At 40.9% G+C, this 22,050-nt stretch overlaps 1 protein-coding gene across 3 annotated transcripts; it reads left to right on the top strand.

Annotated features, from left to right (window-relative positions):
* Nucleotides 1-772: 772 nt before the first annotated feature.
* LOC121736623 (zinc finger protein 436-like) lies at nt 773-21,964 on the top strand. 3 transcript variants are annotated; one of them, XM_042127949.1, is made up of 9 exons: nt 773-1,067; nt 1,649-1,768; nt 1,999-2,541; nt 3,531-3,724; nt 11,956-12,072; nt 12,346-12,546; nt 19,482-19,593; nt 20,657-20,761; nt 21,804-21,964. In XM_042127949.1, exons 1-9 carry the CDS (start codon nt 939-941, stop codon nt 21,945-21,947), a joined length of 1,665 nt encoding a protein of 554 aa, XP_041983883.1. In that variant the 5' UTR covers nt 773-938; the 3' UTR covers nt 21,948-21,964. The 3 variants fall into 3 exon arrangements, with proteins under 3 accessions (XP_041983883.1, XP_041983882.1, XP_041983884.1); XM_042127948.1 differs by having other exon boundaries at nt 3,531-3,733; nt 11,965-12,072; XM_042127950.1 differs by lacking the exon at nt 773-1,067 and adding an exon at nt 1,489-1,554 and having other exon boundaries at nt 3,531-3,733; nt 11,965-12,072.
* Nucleotides 21,965-22,050: the final 86 nt, after the last annotated feature.

The raw sequence follows: 22,050 nt of genomic DNA, 5'->3' as shown, positions 1-22,050 counted from the left end.
ACACAAGTAGTATGTCAGTGCCAAATCCCAAAAAAAAAAAAGGTTTTTGTTGTTTTAATATACCACATAATACTTACTCAGGCTACTTAGAATTGCATTATACAATAAAATAAACAAATAAATTTGATAAAACAAACGCTTAATTAGCACTTATTTATTTATTTCAGTGATATTTTCGCGTATTACTATCACAGAGTAATTTTCAGCACTATGACACGTCGTTCACTTTAATTATTAATATTAATCACAGTAACATGTAGTTTTCACATTGAAAATCTTTGTTTTGTAAATTTTATGTCATAGAGTATTGATACAACAAACAAAGGGACAAATGTCAAAAGAGTGTTGCTATTGCTTAAAAAAAAGTTTCGCCTCCTAGACATTCTTGACGCACTATATCTAATAATAGTATGGAAAACACTATATCTAATAATAGTATGGAAAACACTATATCTAATAACAGTAGGTATATACCTTAAACTATAAAGTTAAGCTCTCGAACTGTCAAACGAAACCAAAATTGGTTTTCATCTGTGTGAAAAATATGTGTACGTATGCACTTACACAAGCATGATTGAACATGAATTCTACGAGATTAAATTGTCAACGTGCGGCACGTGCCGACTGGACGTCAAAAAAAGAGTGCTGCTGTCATGTATCACGCGTCTCTTTTTACCACGCAGTGTTACTGATAGTGATTAGTGACATCTTTCTTGCTCAGGCCTTTTGAATATTATAATATGAAAAAAAATCTTAAACAAGAAGAAGAAGAACATACAATAAAAAAAATTGTATAGTCACGGCGTTGGCAATAGATTTTGTTGGTTGTTCTGAGCACTGAAAATAATATAATTTTTAATAGTAAACCAATGAATACATCATGATGGAACGTAATTTTTAACAAAACAGAGCCGGGTGAGCGAGTGTTAGCTTTAAAAATGTCCAACTTAATGGAAACTGGAGCAGTATGTCGAGGCTGCTTGGCCACTGATAGAACTCTAACCTCTATTGAAAATTATGACCATATTTATCACGAAATACTAAAGGACTCTGTAAAGGTGCATCATGTAAGTACAACATTCTTTCCAGTCACACAGCACACTATTATGATTCTCACTTTTGTATAAAACAGCTGATTTATTTCACGAAGCTCACTGCAACTACCTATGTTCAGAAATGTACTTGTAAAAAGTCTAGAATTAATATGATAAATATTTATCCTTAAAGGTACATAGCCCAGGCTTTGATTATATTTTATAATTATTATTGACCCCTACTTACTACTCTATCCAGGGCCTGATCTAGCTAATTATCCGCTCCGGGCAAAGATAATTTTTGCCGCCCTTTACATTCAGAAAACCATACAAGTCATATTTCCACTATCCAACCTGAAGTAGATTGGAAGGTATAATTTTCAAACTTGGGTGGTGGATGGGTAATTGCTAGGTTGGAAGGTAGGAATAAGTCATTTTGCCACCCCTCAATTTTGCCGCTCTGGGCAAATGCCCAGCTCGCCCCCCCCTTAGATCGGGCCCTGACTCTATCCAAAGAAACGTAAATGGGCCTCTGTAAACTTAAAACGGAAGTAAATTGTGTTACAATTAGTAGTCAATAAATGTGTGAGATAATTTATAAAATTCTATTTCAGGAATCAGAAATCCCGTTTATGTGCTGGGAATGTAATGCTTATTTAAGAAATTTTGAAAAGTTCCGGCACAGAGTGTTAGAAGCTGATCTGCTTCTGTCAGATTTAAGTAAAGGATCTCAGGTACAACTGTTATGAGTAAAACAATCTTAATTCTGTCCCTAAAATCTGGCAGTATTTTCATATTTTTTGTGCTTACAATGCATACTAGTTGTTCTTTAACTACTTTTTTACTATTAGCTATTCAGGAGATAAAATGTTAACCATACACATGCTTAAGGTTAGATATTTTGTATAGAACCCTTTATGAGCGAGTCTAACTAGCCAGCTAAATCATTAATTTTGTGTTTCAGTTCAAAACATTATCTACTCTAACTGTGATAATAAAACAAAATATAATTGATGTTAAACTCAGCGAAGATGTTAAAATTGAAACTGCACCAAGTATTAATTGCGATGGAAATGTTAAAGTTGACATTGAAATAAAAGAGGAACCGATAGATATCAAGCCAACAGACGACTATGATGATTACCAGGAACCCATTGATTTCAATGAATTCTTCCAAAATAATGATTTAGTCGCCGAGAATGTTAAGTTGGACCCAGATGAAGATGCTTTAAAAATTGTCAAACAAGTGGAACACAAAGCTAAGATCCAAAGCAAAGTTAAGGCAGAAAGGAAGGTACACAAAAAGAATTATAAAGTAATTTTTCTGAATACAAATAAAGAAATGTCTAAATGTGTGAGAATAGATGATAATGAGATGGCATATTGGATGGAGCAAGAAAAAACGAAAAGAAGTTATAAAATCCGGAAATACAAATGTGAAATGTGTATAACAGGGTTCTCTAAGAAGAAATTGTATTTAAGGCACATTACGAATTTTCATAATGAGGTAAATTATCATCTGTTTTACTTGTGTGATTAGATTGTGACTTGTGACCATGGGCGTACCCAGGTTCTGGGCCAGGGGGGGGCAAATTACCCAGGTTCTGGTGCCAGGGGGCGGGGGGGGCAAATCACCCAAGTTCTCAAATCAGATTTTTCATAAGCTAGGTGTTTATAAAGAATAAAAAATTAATAATTTTTAGTTGTAAAAATATTGTATTGCAAACAAATGGCAAAAATTCGTTCTTAATTTTTAATTTTTATAGATAAAAGTACTAGATAATTTACTTAGTAGGGACATCATGCCTATGCTTGTGACCCTTTTACATTTTGACTACACTCGATTATCTCAATCGCTTTTACCAATTTTTGTTTTCATACATTGTGTATTATTAATACACTCTGTCTACAGAAAAGAGCAGTCCTCACCAGGCCCGGATCTAGAGGGGGACGAGAGGGTGCACTTGCCCCGGACGGCAAAGATTGGGGGGGCGGCCGGAAGCCACCTCCCAATCTTATGCCGCTTTCTTCACCGCCGCGTGCGCCACCGGTGGCCCACCGCGCTACCTCGTCAACGTTGTTTCGCAGAATTCTATCTGCTGGATAGACTTGGAGGCGCCCCAATCATAGCATTTTATTTAAGTACCAATTGAAAACGCACATTTTTGCTTGGAGGGCGGCAAATTGGGATTCTGCTCCACCCTTTTTAAAACGTAGTTCCGGGCCTGGTCCTCATAGATTAATTATTATTTTATTAGGGTACCTAATGAAAAACATACACACCCAAGTATTATCACTTTGTTTTGTTACACCCTGTATAGTGCTCCAGCCTCCAAAGCTTGAAATGAACGTGGACGGGGCGCCGGGCGCGTCAAACACATGTCAAAAATGTCGTTTTTGTATGATAGAAGCGTTAGTTCCTTTTCTCGCCACATTAATTTAAAGCCTTGTCGAGCTGTATATTAACGTAGCTTTTAACAAAATTGTCTTTTGCAGTCATACGACCAGTTTATATGTGACATATGCACACGACGGTTTCACACGAAACCCAACATGGTCCGGCACATCAGACTTCATTACACCAAGTTCAGATGCAAGTCGTGCGAGTTCGAGTGCTACCGTAATCATCAGATGGAGCAACACCTTCTGTCCTCGCACCGGCGGTCGGTGGAGTGTCTTAAATGTGGACTAAAGTTCAAGTGAGTCATCAACTTATGCAATTATAGTGTTACGTGCTAGGGTTCGAAGGATTTGGAGAGAAAGACCTGCTGACTCTCTTGAAGACTTTATTCACTAAGTCTAGGTCACACAAGCACACACTAGGTCACAACACTTAGCACTAAGTCCAAACACTAATCACTAGGTCCAATCACTAAGCACTATCACTGTCCTAGGTTGTAGCCAAGTCGAAGGTTTCACTGGTTCACTCACTATTGATCACTTGTTGTCACTCCGAAATCGCCTTGATGATCGCTCGAACCGAACTGAACTGACGGGCCGTTTACCTGCGGCTTTTTATATGGCGAGACGAATTCCAGAAAGTTCCCGATACTCGTAAACAAGCGTGGGAACTTTCTAGGAGGCTCGAGCATGTACTACAATAAACATAAACAACTAAACACGTAAACAAAATAAACCGGTAAACACGTAAACAAATGTTGGACTTTTCTAGAAGGTTCGAGTATGTACTTGCGCACCTCATGCCATCTAGTATTGAGTAGGGGATTTATGTTGCCTGTGTTCCCTCGGTAAGTTTCGTTCGAACTCTCTGCCGTTAGTTTTCTCCCATTTCCGGTAGAGTATTCCGTTTTGAAGAATCAAACTGGTCCATTGCGCCCAGTACGCCTTAGTGACAGCGCCAGTGGGTGCAACCTCACTCCAGATTGGCCTTACATCACCCCGTTTCTTCCATGTAATGATGTGCCGAAGGTCTCTCATCTCTTTCTTGAGCTTTCCTTATAGCATCATTCTCCCATGGACCCAAAGGACTTGCTTTCGTTAACTTTAATGTCACTTCATTAGATTCCTGCTTAACACAATGTTTGCAGTCTTCTGAACACGGCCTTCGTGAGAGTGCGTCGGCATTCCCATGCGACTTTCCGCTGCGGTGTTCGGTCTTGAAGTCGTACTCCTGGAGTTGTTCAATCCATCGTGCTACTTGACCTTCTGGGTTCTTGAACTGTAGTAGCCACTTCAACGCTGCGTGATCAGTTCGCAGTAAAAACTGTCTGCCAATGAGATACTTGCTGAAATGTTGTAGCGTCTTTACGACAGCCAAGAGTTTTCTTCTCGCCACACAGTAGTTTCTCTCTGGCTTAGATTTTTTTTTTATATGAAATAAGGGGCAAACGAGCAAACGGGTCACCTGATGGAAAGCAACTTCCGTCGCCCATGGACACTCGCAGCATCAGAAGAGCTGCAGGTGCGTTGCCAGCCTTTTAAGAGGGAATAGGGTAATAGGGGAAGGTAGGGATGGAAAGGGAACGGTATAAGGGAGGATAGGGAAGGGAATAGGGTAGGGGATTGGGCCTCCGGTAAACTCACTCACTCGGCGAAACACAGCGCAAGCGCTGTTTCACGCCGGTTTTCTGTGAGGACATGGTATTTCTCCGGTCGAGCCGGCCCATTCGTGCCGAAGCATGGCTCTCCCACGTCAACAAAGATAGTTAGATAAAGATTTGCTGAAATATGCAATTACAACTTCTCTTTCGCCCTGTTTTTGAGATAACACCCCTCCAATGGCTGTGTTTCTTGCATCCGTGTCGACTATAAACTGACCTTCAGGTTGTGGGTACCCCAGGATTGGTGTTTCACAGAGATGTTTCTTCAGTTTCTGAAAAGAATCTTCAGAAGTCTCGTCCCAAATAAACTGTCGTTTATCCTCTGTCAGCCGATGTAATGGCTTGGCTATCTCTGAGAATCCCTTCACAAAACGCCTGTAGTAGGAGCATAGGCCGAGAAATGCCCGCACTTCGGTTTTGTTATTATGGGTTGGCCAATTTTGAACTGCTTCTAGTTTCTCCGGGTCCGTCTGGATTCCATCACTGGAGATAACATGGCCGAGATAATTAACCTTACTCCTGAATAAACGACACTTTTTCGGATTCAACTTTATCTTGGCCCCCTCTATTTTGGCGAAAACTCGTTCTAAGTTTCGCAAATGGTCCTCGAAGTCGCGGCCAACAATGATGACGTCGTCCAAGTAGACTAAGCAAGCCTCTTCAACTAAGCCTGCCAGTACACACTCCATGAGTCGCTCAAATGTGGCAGGTGCGTTGCACAATCCAAAGGGCATGACGTTAAACTGCCATAAACCTTTACCGGTGGAGAACGCTGTCTTCTCCTTGTCTTTTGGATGAATTTCCACCTGCCAGTATCCAGATTTCAGGTCCAGGGTCGAGAACCATTTCATGCCACTCAAGGTATCCAGAGTGTCGTCGATTCGAGGTAATGGATAGCTGTCCTTCTTAGTGACGTCATTGAGACGCCTGTAGTCCACACAAAATCTTGTGCTGCCATCTTTCTTCTTCACTAACACAACAGGTGAGCACCACGGACTTGCAGACGGTTCAATAATCTTATTACGTCTCATGTCCTCCAAAAGGTCTTCAACTTCTTTCTCCTTTGCGATGGGTATCCGTCTTGCTCGTTGGCGAATTGGGTTCTCGCTTTCGGTATCTATCCTGTGCCTTCCTGACTGGAGAAGATATTCGCGTGGCGTTGTAAAAACTTCTTAGCTTTTACAACGCCACGCGATTGCATTATTCGCAGAGCATGACTCTGCGAATAATGCAATTCAATTCATTAGCAGTTTCATAATTGAAACTGTATTGCCATTCTGAAAAACATAAAAACGAACATCGTTAAAAATATCGTTAAGCTACCCTTATAAAAATAACGGTACGTAACGGTAATTTTTCTAGTAATCAATAACGTTATGAAGCCATGCTATATGCTAACAACATGATATAAGAATAGTTCTAAGATCAAAGATGACGTTTATAGTAACATTTGATGATTCTGCTATTTGACAGAAAAGCAATTCGGATTTATTGGACCATTTTTACGACTTTTCATAGAAAAATGTGAAACAAATGAATTGCTTAGTACGAATCATTAAATGAATTGCACGTTAAGAGAATTTTAAAAATGAATCGTAAATGATTCATTGTATGATTCAACTAAGCGACCATTTTAGCCCCGCAGGTTACTCTTGCAGTCATCGAGTAGCTCAGTCACTATTCCATAGTTGCTGGTGTTTGCTGAGTCTGAGCCTGTGATCGAACTACACTTTCTGATCCAGACAACTTCCTCGCACTTTCCAATGACGTCACCTTTGTTCAAGCAGATCTCGCGATCACCAAGATTCAAAACTCTGACCACAGCGTTACTGCTTCCACTAACAAGGGTTCTCGCCGTCATCAGTTTTTGCGCTGATGTCTTGGTAGGCGTGTCTTCGATCAACACGCATCTGTTTGACTTCTTCTTTCCAGCTGGCGGTAGTTTCACTAGCACTTTAGCTTCCGCTCGTCCAGGTATAGTGACTTCCTTTACACATGCGACTTTCCCGCAGGCGCCTCCAAGGATGAAAATTTCTTCTTCACCACACTTTAAAACTCTATCAGCGACATTAATTCTGCAGTTATGCTTCTTCATGAAATCCAAACCCAAGATGCAATCATCCATAATCTCAGCCACGATAACGTCATGAGGGTATGAGGGCCCCCCTACATTAATCGTAACTGACATTTCTCCCAGGATGGGTATTGGCTGACCGGAGGCAGTAAGGAGCCGACAGTTAATTCTCCTCTTGTGTCTTCTTGCGGCTTTTACCAGATTTGCGTTCACTATCGTTCTAGAGGCTCCTGTATCCAGAGTCATTTTGCAATCCGTCCCGTTAATAGTCCCTTGAATCACAAGACTATTTCCACTGCATGCTTGGGAGATAACAGTTATCGGGGCTTCCTCTGCTTCAGCCAGTACTCGCCCTTTAGTCCTGGCTTTTCCCCGATCCCGGGCAGGGGACGAAGCCCCTTGCTTCTTCAGCTCCTCTATTTGTTCCTCGAGCCTTTTCATTCTTGCCATCTGGGTCTCCTTCTGTGGGCAGTTGAGCTGAATATGGCCCCTCTCGCCGCACTTGTAGCACATGGCTCCAGAACTTCTCTTCGTAGGAGCCTTAATCTCCTTCTGTGGGCAGTTGAGCTGAAGATGGCCCCTCTCGCCGCACTTGTAGCACATGGCTCCAAAACTTTAACCTTAACCTCCTTGACTTCTTCAGAGACCTCGCGGATCTTATAGGTCTGCCGTATGTCACGCCGAACAGCCTCGATCTCCAAAGCATGCGCCAATGCTTCCTTAAGCGAGGTGTGGTGACGTAGCCTCACTGTAGCTCTGACCTCCGGGTCCCTGGTTCCGTCGAAAAATGCTTGCACAATATATGTGTCGATCATCTTGGAATCGGCTCCTGGGTGTGCCTTCTTGACCAGTTTTTCAATTTCCAACGCCCATTGTTGTAGTCCCTCTAAGGAGCGTTGAACTCTGTCACGAAGTTGAGCACGGAACACGTGCTCCAGGTGTCGCTCCCCGTATCTGGATTCAAGGGCCTCCATCAGGTCTTTGAACCCATTTCCTGTATGTGCTTCCAGGACCGACAAGGCTTGCCCTCTGAGCGCGACAGTGAGAGCGGTCAGGCATTGTTCGTCAGTCCATCCGTTGGCAGAAGCAACCGTCTGGAATTGCTGACGATAAGCGTTCCAAGAAGTAGTACCGTCGTATGGTGGCACTTTAACTCTTGGTCCTTGTACCACTACGGAAGTTCCACTAGACGTCGCGATTCCTGTGGTTTCTACGCGCACTTTCCACTTCTGTAGTTCTGTGAGGCCGGTTTTCACATTTTCCATATCCACTCCTAACCCCGTAACTCGTTCGTCCATTACGTCGACATTTTTTCGAAGCTTTAAGCTTAGAACAAACCTACGCGTCAGTGACGGGACGCGGTACGCGAGACGGGAGCGTCTGCAACGCGAAACTGGCCGTGCACACCTGCGCGACTACGGCGCGAACCGTCAAACTTCATTTGTTAATGAACAGTCACTGAAGACGCGCGACTTTATCTCGTGTATGCTAACTGTTGTGGTAATGACAACCTCATACTTGATATCAGAGTCCGATGCGTCATGCGTCGGACGGACGGACATGAGGGTTGCGAGATGCTAAGCTGGCTTTTGATTTGGAAGGTGCAGAGGAATAAAACACGTCCACAATGGTTAAGTTGAATTAATTTAGGCGCCTACCACACGTGCATGCTTGACTACAGATTTGCTTGCGCATGCCGGCTTGAACACTGAACGTTGTGCGTGTAGTTCGTAAAACTGTAGTACGCGCAAGCCCCAAAAGTTTGTCTTGTTGTTTTTTAAACTTGCTTGTCTGCGCGTGTGGTTGGAAGTTCAGTGTTCAAGCCGCTCTTTGTCAGTCAAAATATGGTGTTAAAATGCGCGCACGCTGCTATAAAATGGCAGATTTACGTACATATTATAAACGTCAGTTTGCAACTGAATTCATTGAATTATAAAAATCTCTGCTCGCTCTGTGGAAGATCAAATCGAAAGATTATTCTGACAGGAATAAAAAAAAATAAGCATATGAAAAAAATAATTATTTATGCATTTTAATTTTTGTCACTAGCAAACACTGGAAAAATTAAAGCAGAAGAAATAGTTCTTCATTGAGAAATATTGTTTATACGCCGACGATCTCGGCAAGAATGTGGCTTGCGCATGCATGTGGTAGATAAGTCAGTCTTACATCTTTTCATGCCAGAAGCATGCGCTAACAAAACTGTGTTCGAGCATGCACATGTGGTAGGTGTCTTAATATCATGACACAATCTATCAAAACGTAAACAAATCAAAAAATCATAAACTAAAGAGTTGTACAAAATAATATAAAAAAGAAGTCTAGTTATGTACCAATGATATTCTACTTATACAGATATGTTACGTCCATACTATTTTCCGGCTTAAATCTCTTCCGGACAATTTTCAAATTCAAAATTGTAAACATTGACAAATTTGACTGATAAGTGAAACAAAAGATACGAAAAACCATTTACATAAAAGAGACAGTTCTATTTTTAAACGTCGAATCGTATCGCTGTCTCTTTCTTCGTCTGAGGTATGACGAAAATTCGATTTTTTCCAGTTTGTTCGAAAAAAATAATTGAAAATGTAAATAATCGAGGTATTTAATGCAATCAAGACATGTAGTAAGAGATTCCATGTGTTTTGTTTACTTTCAAGTCATAATTGGTACATTTTCGATACACGCACGACGTCATTTTCAATTTATTTAGGTAAGACAAGACGTGGCACGTTCGTGACTGCGCTCGATGCAGACTAAACAACGGGCCGTTTTTGAATCTTCACAACGCGCGCGGTAGTAACATATCTGCTTTAAGTTTTTCATCATTGTTATGTACACTTCAAAACACGCGTCTGACAACTTGACGCGCATGTTTCGCTTTGCCGACGCGAACATTTCGCGTCGCGGTCGCGTAGGTGTGCACGGCGCCATAAGATTACATGGGCAGCGTCCGCCGCGCGGTAGACGCTACCGCTTCGCAGTCGCTTTGGTCGTGTAGGTTTGGCCTAAGCTTAACCACCGTGTCACTGACATCCTTTATAGCTCCAAGCGCTTTTACTTGGGAGGTCTTTTTGTTGCTCTTGTGATTCTCGAATCGCTCTGATTTCAGCACCGAGCTTGCGTTCTTGTGACTCTTGTAAAGCGCTGTGGTCTTGTGACTCCTGCAAAGCCTGAATTAACTCAATTATGCTTTCCAATCCGGGAGTTGACAAGTTGATAAAAATTATAAGCGCTTCAGTTGTTTACAATAATACCTGTAAATTAATATTTTATTCATTATTATGCCCTAGAATGAGTAAAAAGTTACTTAAATACTCAATTCAAAATCTGTCACAAAAACGCGGCATTATGGTCACGTGATGTGTGACGTCATCGTTCATGAAACAAAACAAGCGTAGACAGAGGAAAAGTGAGTTAAAGTGTTTAACCTAACAACTGTCAATTTTGTTTGACACTGAACGATGACGTCACTGCTTCAGATTAGCGTTTCCAAACACGTGACATACAGATAATAAATACATTTTTTTCAATGTAAAATAAAATAAATCAATAATTATTTTTTCGTTATTTGTATTGTTTTAGAGTTTTTATCAATAAATCTATAAAACGTAATAATTATTTTAAAATTATAAACATACTGTCAACTCCCGGATTGAGGAGCCATTTGAGGGGCCGTAGAAACAACGGGCGTGACAGGATGGATGGAGCTGGTCGACAGGGTCTGAGCAGGCGGGGCCCAGTGGGCGTGGCCTGAGTGGGCGTTGCCTGGTGGGCGGAGCCAGTGGGCGTGGCCATGTACAAAGTGGGTGGAACCTGGGGGGCGTGACAAAATAAACCGGTAAACACGTAAACAAATGTTGGACTTTTCTAGAAGGTTCGAGTATGTACTTGCGCACCTCATGCCATCTAGTATTGAGTAGGGGATTTATGTTGTCGGGGGTTCCCTCGATAAGTTTCGCTGGTTTGACGCTAGATGGCACTATATGTCCGTGACAATAGTTCGCTTACGTCCTTTGTGCCCACGCCGGTCGGAGTAACTAACCTAGGTCACAACTCATAGCACACATATCAACTCGGAAAGGTATCGTCACCGTATCGCCTTCGCCTCGCCGTCAACCAGGCGTCAACCTAACGTATGCACGTAACCGAAGCGTATCAGTAGCGCCTGCACGTCAACTCGGCTACGGCTAGGCGACGCCTCGCTTACGGCTCGGGAAAGGGGCAAGGGTGGACGAAGAAACGTAAGCTTGAGTACGGAGAGACGTAAGCACGGGGATGACGAGCCGTAAGCGGGGGAACTGCTAGTTGACCACGCGTCGCATTCCGGTTCGGAGCCTGTTCCGAGGCGAGGCGATTACGTTACGGTTCCGCGTGTGCGTTGCAGTAGAGAATTTCATACAAACAATATTGAACGGCTCGAGGCGATACGGTGCCGATCCCTTTCTGAGTTGATATGTGTGCTGTGATCTTAACCTAACAACTCCGGCGTTAGGTTTTTTCGCTACAGAATTTCTTGATTCGGTTGGACGCGCTCAGACGGCTCAGAGCCCAATAAACTACGCAGTAGCTTAAGAAACTAGATCACAATTAGCCCACCCGTTTGGACACTACGATGCTACAATGAGAGAGTCACAGATAGGAACATCATGATACAACAAAACCCTTCTGTTTTCGTTGGGACTTGGGGGTTATACAAACGGATTATCCTATATCCTTTCCCTGGATATTTTATTACTCTCAACGGCGTTTTCAAGTGTACTATGACATAGTTGATAGTAAATCTTTTCAGCCAGTTACCCCAATTCCACGAGCACTATCGCCGGCTTCACAAACACGTCGTCTGCGATTACTGCGGGAAGAGGAAATCTAGGAAATCCAAGTTGATCGCACACATACGGTGAGCATATTTATAAAATTAATTAGTACTATCAGAGGTACTCGTATTGGTTCATAGATCTGCGTGCTTTTGAATAATGTAGTTATATACATTCATGCACTGTTTAATTTGGAATAAATCAACAGTACGTCGATTGTTGACGTCACGAGCACAGTATGCTGGGTCATACTTTGGAACTTACCTGTTCTATAATAATCCAAAGTCCCGTCATGGCGCTGTAGTGTCACGGCCCGCACAGTGGGTTATATTTCAGAACACACCCTAATATTTCAGGAGGTTCCACACGGCGCACCGGTGTGAACACTGCAACAAGCCGTACAAGACGTTCGAAGGGCTCGTCCACCACAACAAGCTGCACCACGTGAAGTCGGCGAGCGAGCTGTGCTACTGCGTCGAGTGCAACATACAGTTCGACAACGTAGCGCTGTATACGCGGCACATCAGTATAAGCACGAAGCACAAGAAGAAGGCCGGGTGAGTTGATCTCACACCAGTTCCGGTGCCCGTGGGCCATGGGCGGGCACGCCAATTTTAAATAAATAGAAACCAGCAGTCTTATCCCCGAAACTGATACGATTTTGATTAGTTCCAAATTGAGCCGCAGCACGATCGTGCGCTGGTGTAGCTGTCAGGAGTGGGAAAAGTCGTTGAGATCAAATTAGTTCCAAATTGAGCCGCAGCACGATCGTGCGCTAGTATATATGTCGTAAGTAGCAAAAGCTTTAAGATCGAGCTGATTCGATTCTCGATTCGATTTATGTCGGGAGTAAGGCAGCTGTCTACGCAGAAGTGATTTTCATAGTGCTCAAATGTGCACAGTAAATAAGAGCGCTCTCTTCTTTTACTCTCGAAACGCCTTGTGCCATTTGAAGGCACACATATCAACTCGGAAAGAGATCGTCACGGTATCGCCGTCAACCAGGCGTAAACGTGACGTGGGAGAGCCATGCTTCGGCACGAATGGGCCAGCTCGACCAGAGAAATACCACGTTCTCACAGAAAACCGGCGTGAAACAGCGCTTGCGCTGTGTTTCGCCGAGTGAGTGAGTTTACCGGAGGCCCAATCCCCTACCCTATTCCCTTCCCTACCCTGCCCTATTCCTTTCCCATCCCTACCCTCCCCTATCCCCTCTTAAAAGGCCGGCAACGCACCTGCAGCTCTTCTGATGCTGCGAGTGTCCATGGGTGACGGAAGTTGCTTTCCATCAGGTGACCCGTTTGCTCGTTTGCCCCCTTATCTCATAAAAAAAAACCTAACGTATGAACGTATTACCAAAGCGTATCAGTAGCGCCTGTACGTTAACTCGGCTACGGCTAGGCGACGCCTCGCTACGGCTCCCCGACCGCTGTCTCCTTCCGAGGCGAGGCGATTACGTTACGGTTCCGCGTGTGAGTTGCAGTAAGGAGTTTCATACAAACAATATTGAACAGCTCGAGGCAATACGATGAAAATCCCTTTCCGAGTTGATATGTGTGATGTGACCTTTATTAATTATTTATTAATTTTTTCGAGCCTTGAGTAGTGCAGACGTGTTCACAGTCTTGTTCCGACATCTTCATACAAAATTAAACCGTATACCGTTTAACATAAGTCACAATTTGACAATTTTCTCCCCGACGTGCATCGATCAAAGAGTAACATCGAGACAGAAGCGCACAATGTTTCGATCACCGGACAACGAGGATAAATATGCTTCTAATCCCGAAATACGAAAATCATTGGAAGAATGGAATGTGACTTTACGTTCAAAACGGAAGCACGACGCTGAATTGACGGAATCAATTGAAGGCATCACATCCAAAGTTATGGCTACTATGGAGGTCTGGAAAGCGGAGTTTAAAAAAACTTTGTTAAACATAACAACTGACTTCAACGCCACAATAACGGCAGATATAGAAAAACTCGGCACGTCTCTCAATACTTCTCTCGCTGAAATTAAGTCGGACATAAGCAATATGCATCAGGAATATCGAGAAGTAAAAAAACAAGTCCAGTCTCTGGAGCTAAAACAAAAGGACACTATTAATCAAGTAGCAGCTATTGAAAAGTCTATACAGTTTCACAGTGATCAGTGCGATACCCTAAATAAAAAGATGGACTCAATAAATATTGGAAAAAAGACTATTGAGACACTAGAATCCAAAATAAATATACTATCAAATGAAAATAATCGCTTAAAGTTGGAATTGAATGCTAATAATCAAAGAGAAAGACTTTTGAATTTGGAAATTGTCGGAGTTCCAGAACAAAAAGGCGAAAATTTAATTGACATATTTTATAACTTAACTAAACATTCTGGCGTTAATATCTCACAGGATGATGTTCTTGAGATTAACCGTATAACGCCAAGACAGAAACAACAAGGACGTCCAAGAAATATCATTGTCAAACTTAAATCTCGTCTTTTAAAAGATAATATTATATCTGGCATACGTAAAAACCGCCTCTCCGCTAACGTCCTGGGATTCAAAGGCAAAGAATCTCCAATATTCGTGAACGAACATCTTACACCACTGAACAAGTTACTTCTGAAACAGTGCAGAGAGGCTGCGAAACAAAAAAACTATCAGTACGTGTGGACAAAACATGGCAGAATTTTCGTGAGGAAAAACGAAACCACTCAAGCACTTCAAATCATACAAGAAGCAGATGTACTGAAGATTGTTTAGTCGGCGTTCATCACATTAAAATCATCAATTATTTCTGTAAAGTATTACTGCATATCTCTAAAAAAGTTTTCTTTTCACAACTCGCATGCTCAAAGTTCTTAAAATATCTACACTGTAAAATCCAATTATTTTCACAATTCGCATGTTTAAAGTTCCTAAAATATCTACATGGTAAAAATCAATTCTTGGTTAATATTGTAATAGTAACTCTCGGTACAATTAGAATATTATGCATTTGTTCCTCTAGTACGATCACTTACTCATTGATATATTTAAAAGCAAGCATTAATATTTTTTCTCAATCTACCCACACAATGGGTCATGCGCTAAACAAGGGTGCATCACTTTATAATAACCATGATATAAATAATATGTCGAAGGCTTGCACTTTATTCTCGTTCATAATTACCTATAATAAACCCATCATGCAGATGTCGTCAAGAATTAATTATAACGAACAATTTCACACAACAGTCCTGGTCAACTTATTACATAGCATATTAAATGATAGTAAAAAATCAACAATTGTGAATCTTAGAATTCCTCCAGACACACAATTGATGATACTGAGCTTGCAATCTACCATAATCCGAAAATTATCCAAACGGCCCATACCTAGTCTTATACGTGTAAAGCACGCACTACTGTTGATCGCATGTAGTGTAATTGTAGTCATTAGTGGACCGGTTTGTTCGACGTGGTACTACTACTCAGCTGTTGTCGCCGCTCGGCGCGTACGCCGTACGATTATTGCACTTACTAGCCGCCGGATCACAGTTAAAACGTTAACATTTTTAAATGTTCGTAATAATGTAGGTTCTTATAATTACTGCATTTATTTTAATCCACATCTCAGGTACATAAGTAAGTTATTTGTGATATTATACTGCACACCTAAACTTATAGTACTCTACGTGTTTAAATGTTCACTTTCGATATATTTTTATTGGCTCGTCTTCACAATTATAATACATTATTACCTCGGTACCAATAACAAACTGTCTGGATTATTATACTATAATATTATTAATATATTCTTCGTTTTTAATGACCGTGAAGCGATTTGCGACTACTTATATTCTTCGATAAGACGATACAGACTGGTATATAACCTCGAACGTTTTAATCTTCGTTTCTTATACATTTTAAAAATACTTATAGGTAATAAAATAATAGATATCAAATCTAATTTTAAATAATATGGAAACTAACGAATTAAACGTCTACTACCAAAACGTTCGGGGCTTAAGAACAAAATGCGAAGATCTGAGACTTAGCATTTTGAATAATGACTACGACGTAATAATATTAACTGAGACGTGGTTACACGACGGCGTATTCGACGGCGAGGTGTGCGACGACAGGTACGACGTGTTCCGCGCCGACCGCGACCCTGCCGCCAGCGGCAAGCGCCTGGGCGGCGGCGTCGCCGTGCTGGTGCGCCGCGAGCTGGCGGCCGTGCCGCTCGCCCGTGACTGTTCCAATATTGAGACGCTGTGGGTTACTATACCATCGAGTACGTGTTCCTCGACTACGGATCTGCACTTCTGTGCGGTTTATATTCCACCTAATCCGAGACGCTTGCCTAGCGATTTAGAAGCAATCGGTAAAGCGGTTATCGATATGGTGGAAGTCTGCCCGAATGATAATTTTATTATAATTGGGGATTTTAATCTGTCTTTTTTTCATTGGGACGAGTACGGTAGCTCCCTGATTAGGAAAGGATCGGTGGAGATCCAAACTGCAGGTACAAAATTATTAGATCTTCTTTCTTTTAGTGGCCTCCGCCAATATAATATTTTAAAAAATCATTGTAATAACACTCTAGATCTAGCTTTTTCAAATCTCCCATTGAACTTAACCCGTGTCTCCGTACCCCTTCTCAGCGAGGATCGTGCTCACCCCTCTTTTTCATTTACCGTACTGGATTTAAACGTCACACCCTTACGCGAGGCCGCTACCCAGAAGTTTAATTTTAGAAAGGCGCCTTATACCTCGATTAATGAACACTTCAAAGAGTTCGATTGGTCTGCCCTGTCTACGGACACTCTAGATAAAGCAGTAGACTTTATGTACGATGTTATTAATCGCTGTGTCGAGTTACATGTACCCGTCAGTCGAATCTCGGGCAAACGTTCATACCCAAAATGGTACTCGCCTGCACTTATAAATATTATTAAAGAAAAATCTAAGGCGCACGGCCGCTGGAAGAAATATGGGAACAAATTAGATTATGACGAATTTGCTTTATTGAGGTCGAGAGAGCATCGAATTAAAAAAATATGTCTTCGTGACTATACATCAAATTGTGAACGTAATATAAAAAACCATCCGAAGTTATTTTGGACATATATTAAAACGTTGCGAGGAGGCTCAGCTTATCCCAAAAAACTAAGCTTAAATGGAACTGAATACACAGACGGCCAAAAAATATGTGACGCTTTCAGTTCTTTTTTTCAAAGCGTATTCGGTACGCCTTCTGGGCCTCAAACTTTTCATCAATTGTCACCTTCAGGCGCTGACATTGTTTCTAATTTTCAAACTACAGAATCTGCAGTAATAAAAATTTTAAAATCTCTTGATACTAACAAGGGCGCAGGCAGCGATGGTCTACCGGCAATATTTTGGTCCCGTTGTTCTGATTCGCTTTCTCTTCCACTATCAATATTGTATAATCGCTCTCTAAAAGAAGGAATCTTTCCACGTAAGTGGAAAGCTGCTCAAATAGTACCGATACATAAAAAAGGTTCGCGTATGGACATAAAAAATTACAGAGGAATCTCTATATTGAATGTACCGGCAAAAGTTTTGGAAAAAATTGTCTACAATTATATATACCCCATCTTACATCAATCAATACCCAATCAACAGCATGGCTTCTTAAAAGGTCGCTCCACTACTACCAACCTGGCTTGTTTCTCTAGCTATATCTTAGAAAATATGGAAGGTGGTGGCCAAATTGATGTAATCTACACGGATTTTGAGAAAGCCTTCGATCGTGTAGACCATGATATTCTTCTTCATAAGCTACAGGCTCTCGGCATTCACGGAGACTTGTTACGATGGATGAAATCATACTTGTCTAACCGGTCACAGGCTGTGGTCTTGGGAGGCTATCGCTCGGATTTCATTATTGTTCCTACTGGCGTCCCCCAAGGCTCTCATTTGGGTCCGCTCCTTTACAATGCATACTTATTTGATATTGGATTATATATAAAAAACTCAAATTATCTAATGTACGCAGACGATAAAAAGGTTTTTCTTAAAATAAGAACACCTATGGACTGTATCTTGCTTCAAAACGATTTAGACAATTTACTCTCGTATTATGCATTGAACAACATCACAGTCAACTCTAGTAAATGTGAGTGCATCACCTTTACTCGAAAACTAAACCCTATTACTAATCACTACAAGCTTGATGGAATCGTCATTAAAAGAAAACGTAGTATCAGGGATTTGGGTGTCTTTTTAGATAGTAAATTCATGTTCTCGGACCACATTGAGAATATCATCTCGAAAGCTCACAAAAACCTTGGATTTGTTCTGCGTAGCTGTAAATCTTTTTCAAACCCTACAGCTCTTATGTCAGTCTACTCAGCTTATGTCAGGAGTATTCTAGAATATAGTTGTCCTATTTGGTCTCCACACTACATTATCTATAAAAGCAGACTAGAGAGAATACAAAAGAAGTTTATTAATCACCTGAACTATAAAAGCCGGAAATTCTTTAAAACTTATGAAGATTCCTGTGATTCACACAATCTGCTAACTTTAGAGCAGAGGCGTATTGTCCTGGATATGGGCTTTCTTTACGATATTTTAAATAATAGAATAGATTGTCCACACCTTGTATCTCAAATTTCATTTCGAACCCCAAAAACCCGGACCCGTAAGACCCCACTACTGCATGTTCCGTTGCATCAAACAAATTACGCACAAAATTCTGTCTTAACACGTATCACTCATGTATATAATAAGCATTTCAGTAATATTGACTTATTTTCTCACTCTAAGGCTAAATTTAGAATCCAAGTAATAAATTCGGTAAAAAGCCTGAAATTATGACTAAAGAAATAATATTATTGCTTGCACCAGTCTTCTTAATTAAAATTAATTCAAATTAGTTAATATAATTTAAATCAAATACTTACATAAAACACAACTATAAATTAAAAATACCTCGATATTATTAAAACCTGCATGGTAACATTATAGTCTTATTAAAAATAAAAAAGGTTTGAATATTATGTGATATAATATTAAGTCTATGAAATTAACAGTACCTAACTGTTGTGCTATAGGCCTCTTGGATATCGTTGCGTGTCGTTGCCAAGCTACGGCAACGCCGCGGGTCGGTTGACGGCGGAAACTCGTGACCGCTTTTTTCATATGATTCTCATACAAGTCACTGCACTTTTTTACTGATCGCACTCTGACGGATACGTGTTGCCTGAATCTGCTACTCGCCGCGCCACTAGAGATATCCAAGAGCCCTATACTGGTTAAATTTCTCGACCAGCCTCTTCTTTCTAGACTTTTAACTTTCAATATGAATATTAATGTGCCTTTATTATTTTAAGGTTTTAGTTTGTACTACATAATAGTTATATATGGGAAACCTGTTATTGGCTTTATTGTTTGTTAAACGCTCTATGTAAATTTTTTTTTTAAGTATGTAAGCTGTTGGTTTTCATAATAAATAAATAAATAAATAAATAAATTAAACTTTTCTACAGGATCCCGTGTCCAGAGTGCGACAAGGTGTATGACAGACGGAGCTCCATGACCAACCACTACAACCATGTGCACCTCAAGAAGACCAAACATTACTGCGAGCCGTGCGAAAAGGTATTGGCATGTCGCCATACAGAAAGTTTGGTCATGGTCTTTGAGGACGGAAGTAGACGCTGGTCGAATGTGCCCTCTGTATCTATTAATAACTGCGTGTTACAGAGGGTACACAAGTTTAAATATCTAGGACATATGCTGACTTCCGACCTCAAGGACGATAACGACATAGAAAGAGAACGAAGGGCGTTGTCGGTTCGTGCTAATATGTTGGTCCGCAGGTTTGCGCGCTGTACGAGGTCGGTCAAGATTACTCTTTTCAGAGCATTTTGCACGACCTTCTACACGTCCAGCCTGTGGAACACATACGTGTGCTTAGGGCCTACAACGCTCTTCGTGTCCAGTTTAACAACGCATTCAGAATGCTGTTAGGGCTTCCCCGCTACTGCAGCGCTTCGGGGATGTTTGCTGAGGCACGCGTGGATTGTTTCTACGCCACTATGCGCAAACGATGCGCGTCTTTAGTGCGAAGAGTGAGGGGGAGTACCAACAGCATTCTTGCTATGATAGCTAGTCGACTCGATTGTCCATATGTGCGTCACTGCTGTGCCATATCTAACGGTATGATGCAGAGGTGATGCACAATGTAGTCAAAATAGGTATTATTATTTATTTAAACGTATAAAGATAATTTTACTAACAAAATTTATAAAGCCTTTACTAACAAATGAGTCTACGTAACTTGATTTAATAAACTATTTCTATTTTTATTTCATACAGCCTAACCTACCCGTACGATATTTTATGTGCTTATTCCGTAGGTCTCTGATTAAATTTACTATTTATTTGTATATTTTACTATTTATTTATAATTTTAATATTTATTTATATATTTTTTGTGTTTAAATATTTAGTAGTAAATTTTTACGCAGGAACCTAGGTAATTACTATTTTAAACTCAAACATGTTAAATATTTTCGTATGACAAAATGATTTTGGTATTACGTATGCATGAGAATTTCGATGGTACACGGCCCATTAACTATAACAAAGCCTCTGATGCAATTCACCCTTATTGTTTTAATGCAAAAAAATATTTTTATTCATTAACTTTTATTTTCAGTATTTCCTGAACGGTTACCGACTCCGGCGGCACAAAGCCAGCAAACACGACAAGGTGCCGCCCGTCAAGAACAAAATGTGCCCCTACTGCCCTAGGGGATTCTCGGTAAGAGGACGGAGGGCCTATATTTCATTTCGTCAATGAGGGTTGTTGAAAATCTATTTGCCACCAGGTGCCGTGATGTAGCCCTAGAATATATCGTGTCACCTGTAGCCCTAGCACGGTGACCAGTGGAAATGCGAAAGTATAGACAAACTGTGGAGATATGGTGGAGATAAACTTAAGGTGTCGTTCCAAACTTTTTTCGTTCCGAAAAATTCAAATAAAATGCCACTTTATGACAGACTATAGTCACAAACTGTGGAGATAAACTTAAGGTGCCGTTCCGATCTTTTTTCGTTCCGAAAAATTCAATTCAAATGCCACTTTATGACAGAATATAGTCCTAAAAATTCAAATAACATATTACTTTATGACATATATTATAGTCTGTCATAAAGTGGCATTTTAATTGAATTTTTGTCGGTCGCGATTAGCCACGGTAAAGATCGGAACAGCACCTTAAGTTTATGTCCACAGTTTGTCTATACTTTCGCATTTCTACTTTTCTCTGTGCTAGCACTACTGGTGGCAAATAAGATTTCAACAACCCTCATTCTGTAAAAAATATTATAGAACTCACGCCATGTATGTAAAACGTCTGAGCAGCGAAAGGCAGTGGGATTTTGTTCTGAAATGGGTGGACTTATTAGTTACTATGAATATTATAAATGCGAAAGTGTGTCTGTCTATCTGTCTGTTGCTTCTTTGCGCTCAAACCGAGTTAGGCTTTTGCTATTTGTTATGGAAATACTTTGAGTATCAGGAAAGGTCAAAGGATACTTTTTGTATCTAAAACATGTATGGTTCCCGCGCGTAAAAAAATATTTTGGCAACGGAGTTGCGGGCGTCATCTAGTCTTATATATATAAAAATGGATTTTAATTGTGTTAGTAACGCTAAAACTCGAAAACGGCTGAACGGATTGGGACAATTTTAGTCTTAAAATATTCGTAGATTTAGGTTTTAAAGTGAACACGAAGTTCACCGGGACAGCTAGTTCAATATAAATTAGAGACAACCAATTTTTTTTGTTTTTTTTTTTCAGACAAACCGTATCCTAGAGAACCACATTCGCACGCACACGGGCGAGCGGCCTTTCGAGTGCGACTACTGCCCCGCCGCCTTCTCGCAGAAGCAGGCGCTGCAGTCGCACACGCGCGCCATACACAAGATATTAGACTTTAAATAAATATTGTTACCTGAAAATTTGTGTGTTATTCAAATATTGAGAGGATTTCTAGCCTTTTCTACGGTGCTGATCAGCTTTGCCAAGCTTAGAGGAAAATGCATTC

Source organism: Aricia agestis, chromosome 19 (genome assembly GCF_905147365.1).
Source record: "Aricia agestis chromosome 19, ilAriAges1.1, whole genome shotgun sequence".
NCBI classification, from domain to species: domain Eukaryota; kingdom Metazoa; phylum Arthropoda; class Insecta; order Lepidoptera; family Lycaenidae; genus Aricia; species Aricia agestis.
The sequence above is the reverse complement of the archived record's forward strand: the minus strand, read 5'-3'. Positions and strand labels throughout refer to the sequence as shown.

Coding starts and splice junctions, on each gene's coding strand:
- LOC121736623 (XM_042127949.1), top strand. CDS start 939: ATGTCCAACTTAATGGAAACTGGAGCAGTATGTCGAGGCTGCTTGGCC. Junction 1,769..1,998: donor ATTTAAGTAAAGGATCTCAG/GTACAACTGTTA, acceptor TTTGTGTTTCAG/TTCAAAACATTATCTACTCT. Junction 20,762..21,803: donor ACTGCCCTAGGGGATTCTCG/GTAAGAGGACGG, acceptor TTTTTTTTTCAG/ACAAACCGTATCCTAGAGAA.